Below are 3,412 nucleotides of genomic sequence, written 5' to 3'. Positions count from 1 at the left end.
ATCCAGCCCAGCGGGGCCGGCGCCTACCGTGAGTGGGGACAACAGGGCAGTGCCAGCAGGGAGCCCCGTGTGCCTCAGCACCGAGCCATGGCTCACGTGCCCCCCGTGGTCACTGGTGTCACCAGTGTCACCCTCCTGTCTTGGTCCCCAGCCCCAGGCAACACCACCCCCCTGCACATCGACTCCCCGTCCTCCGCCGTGGTCGAGGGACAGACCCTGGACCTCAACTGTGTCATCGCCAGTGGCCCTGCCCAGGCCACTGTCACCTGGTACAAGCGCGGGGGGACCCTCCCGGCCAAGCACCAGGTAGGGGACACGGAGGGGATGTCAAGCGGGTGATAAGGTTGACCCACGCTGTGCAGTCGGGTGGCCTGGCAAGTCAAAGTGGCCCCCTTGCAAAGCCTGGTGGCCATAAGGTTGTGTGCATGAACCACGCGAGTCAAGTAGCCGTTGCAGGTAGGGACCCATTCAGTCTGAGTGTCCTGGTGAGTCTGGGGCCATTTAACCACTGGCCGTGGAGCCGAATGGCCATACAAGCCCAGCCCCCGTGGGGAGCCAGGTGCCCGGTTGACCGAGTTCCCCTCCACAGGTGTCTGGCTCCCGGCTGAGGCTGCTGCAGGTGACGGCGGCCGACTCGGGCGAGTACGTGTGCCGGGTGACCAGCGGGGCCACCACCAGGGAGACCTCCATCATGGTGACCATCCAGCCCAGCGGGGCCAGTGCCTACCGTGAGTGGGGACAGGGGACAGGGGAGGTTACCCGTGGGTGGGTGTCACTGCCCCGCGGTGTCCTGGGATCTGGGATGAATCGCTCCCTGGAGAAGGCGTTCCTATGCGTGCCCATCCCGGATTCCCAGGCTCCCAGTGTCCCTTAGAGGGTCACATGTGGTGGTGGATGTGATCTCTAACCCTTCTCGGTCCCCAGCCCCGGGCAGCACGACCCCCCTGCGCATCGAGTCGTCATCCCTGTCATCCCCCGTGACCGAGGGACAGACCCTGGACCTCAACTGTGTCATCGCCAGCCCCGCCCAGGCCACTGTCACCTGGTACAAGCGCGGGGGGACCCTCCCAGCCAAGCACCAGGTAGGGGACACGGAGGGGATGTCACCAATGGGGGAGGATGGGGGTGACCCACAGCTCTGTGCAAACTCAGGTGGCCCCACACAAGCCCAGGTGACCCCAGGTCAGTTGGCCCTGGGCAAGCCCAGGTGGCCCCATGACTATGGAAGCCCAAGTGACCCCATGGAAGCCCAAGTGATCCCACACAAGCCCAGATGACCCTGTGGAAGTCCAGGTGGCCCATGGAAGCCCAGATGACCCCATATAAGCCCAGGTGGCCCAGGGAAGCCCAAGTGTCCCCGTGCAGACTCGAGTGGCCTTGTGCAATCCTAGATGGCCCCGTGCCAGCCCCAATGGCCCCAGTGACCCCCGTGTCCCCTCCCCACAGGTGTCTGGCTCCCGGCTGCGGCTGCTGCAGGTGACGGCGGCCGACTCGGGCGAGTACGTGTGCCGGGTGACCAGCGGGGCCACCACCAAGGAGATCTCCATCATGGTGACCATCCAGCCCAGCGGGGCCAGCGCCTACCGTGAGTGGGGACAGGAGGTGACAGGGGCCAGGGGACAGTGCCACAGGGCCAGGGGTGACCGTCCCATCTCTGTCCCCAGCTGCTGGTGTCACCCCCCCTGTGCGCATCGAGTCCTCGTCCTCCTCCGTGGCCGAGGGACAGACCCTGGACCTCAACTGCATCGTGGCTGGGCAGGGACAGGCCACTGTCACCTGGTACAAACGTGGGGGGTCCCTCCCAGCCAAGCACCAGGTAGGGGACTGAGGAGCGTTTTGGAGTGGGAAAGGGATTTTTGGGGGTGATGAGGGGTTTGTGTCCCCATTCTCTCCTGTGTCACCCCCCTACAGGTGTCGGGCACCCGCCTGCGCATCCCGCAGGTGACAGCGGCCGACTCGGGGGAGTACGTGTGCCGGGTGACATCGGGCACTGCCACACATGAGACATCCCTCATCGTCACCATCCAGACTGGCGCCGGCTCCTCTTACGGTACCAGGGGTGGGCGGTGACATGGGGACACAGTGGGGACACTGTGGGGACACTGTGGTGCCCCCACTGACCCCACTGCCACCCCCAGGCGTCGGTGTCACGCCGCCGGTGAGGATCGAGACTTCGTCTGCTGCCGTCACTGAGGGACAGACCCTGGACCTCAACTGCATGGTGGCAGGACAGGGTCACCCCCATGTCACCTGGTACCGGCGCGGGGGGGCTCTGCCCCCCAACAGCCAGGTGGGACACAGGGGAGGTGGCATCACCCCACAGGGCACAGCCCCACGACAGGCACTGATGTGTCCCCAACGTGTCACCTCCCCAGGTGTCGGGGACCCGCCTACGCCTCTCCCAGGTGGCGGTGGCCGATTCGGGGGAGTACGTGTGCCGGGTGACCCTGGGCAGCGTTCAAAAGGAGGCGTGCTTGTCATTGTCACGTGCCCAGGCCAGCGCTGGCACCCTACTTACGGCCGTGAGTGGCGAGTGAGAGGGCAGCGCTGGGGGACAGTCGGCTGTCACCTCGGTGATAAACGTCCCCTTTCCCTGTCCCCTCCAGCCTCTGGTGTCTCCCAACCCCTCCACATCGAGTCCTTGTCCTCGGCCATCGCCGAGGGACAGACCCTGGACCTCAACTGCGTGGTGGCCGGGTCCGGCCCCACCACCGTGACGTGGTACAAGCGCGGGGGGTCTCTGCCCGCCGGCCACCAGGTAGGGCACAGAGGGAGGTCACCTTGAGTTTATCCCATCCCCTGCTCTGCAGTGCTGACTTGTCTCCAAATTGTCCCCTCCGAGGTGTCGGGCAGCCGCCTGCGCATCCCCCACAGGTGACGGCGGCCGACTCGGGCGAGTACGTGTGCCGGGTGACATCGGGGGGCGTCACCCAGGAGACGTCCCACATCGTCACCATCGATGACGGGGCCAACCCATCCCACTGTGAGTGCCACCCTCTGGGGGACGGATCCCCACCCGTGTGGGGGACCACTGGGGACAGTCACTCCAACCCTTCCCCTTCAGCCTCTGCCATCACGCCGCCCATCCGCATCGAGTCCTCGGCGTCCTCTGTCACTGAGGGGCAGACCCTGGACCTGGACTGCGTGGTGGCCGGGGAGGGACAGGCCACCATCACCTGGTACAAGCGCGGGGGGTCCCTCCCGGCCAAGCACCAGGTAGGAGGGGACACCTGTGGGGTGGGGGACAGTGGCTGTGGGTGGCTGGTTGATGGGCCACACTGGTGTTGTGATGTCCCCAGATGTCGGGGTCCGCTGCGGCCTGTCGCAGCTAGGTTCTCTCGGTGGCGCGACGTCGCGGGGGAGTACGTGTGGCCGGGCCACGACACGGGCAGTGTCTCCCGCGAGGCCACTG

The 3,412-nt window shown here is 66.2% G+C and overlaps 1 protein-coding gene across 1 annotated transcript; it reads left to right on the top strand.

The window, feature by feature from the left end:
* Window positions 1-87: 87 nt before the first annotated feature.
* On the top strand, window positions 88-2,878 carry LOC103760798 (basement membrane-specific heparan sulfate proteoglycan core protein). The gene is made up of 10 exons (XM_029958488.1): window positions 88-306; window positions 590-728; window positions 925-1,082; window positions 1,447-1,585; window positions 1,665-1,816; window positions 1,912-2,050; window positions 2,139-2,290; window positions 2,376-2,529; window positions 2,607-2,758; window positions 2,843-2,878. The coding sequence occupies exons 1-10, from the start codon at window positions 88-90 to the stop codon at window positions 2,876-2,878; spliced, it is 1,440 nt and encodes a 479-aa protein (XP_029814348.1).
* The last annotated feature ends 534 nt before the right edge of the window (window positions 2,879-3,412 follow it).

Source organism: Manacus vitellinus, unplaced genomic scaffold, assembly GCF_001715985.3.
Source record: "Manacus vitellinus isolate BGI_N305 unplaced genomic scaffold, ASM171598v3 ctg7180002433591_pilon, whole genome shotgun sequence".
In the NCBI taxonomy this organism is placed as follows: Eukaryota; Metazoa; Chordata; class Aves; order Passeriformes; family Pipridae; genus Manacus; species Manacus vitellinus.
This window is presented reverse-complemented; position numbering and strand designations above follow the sequence as displayed.

Excerpts from the sequence above, each read along its gene's own strand:
- LOC103760798 (XM_029958488.1), top strand. The coding sequence starts at position 88 with ATGGCTCACGTGCCCCCCGTGGTCACTGGTGTCACCAGTGTCACCCTC. Across the intron at positions 2,530-2,606 it reads CCTACTTACGGCCGTGAGTG|CCTCTGGTGTCTCCCAACCC; the intron begins GCGAGTGAGAGG and ends TGTCCCCTCCAG. Across the intron at positions 2,759-2,842 it reads CTCTGCCCGCCGGCCACCAG|GTGTCGGGCAGCCGCCTGCG; the intron begins GTAGGGCACAGA and ends GTCCCCTCCGAG.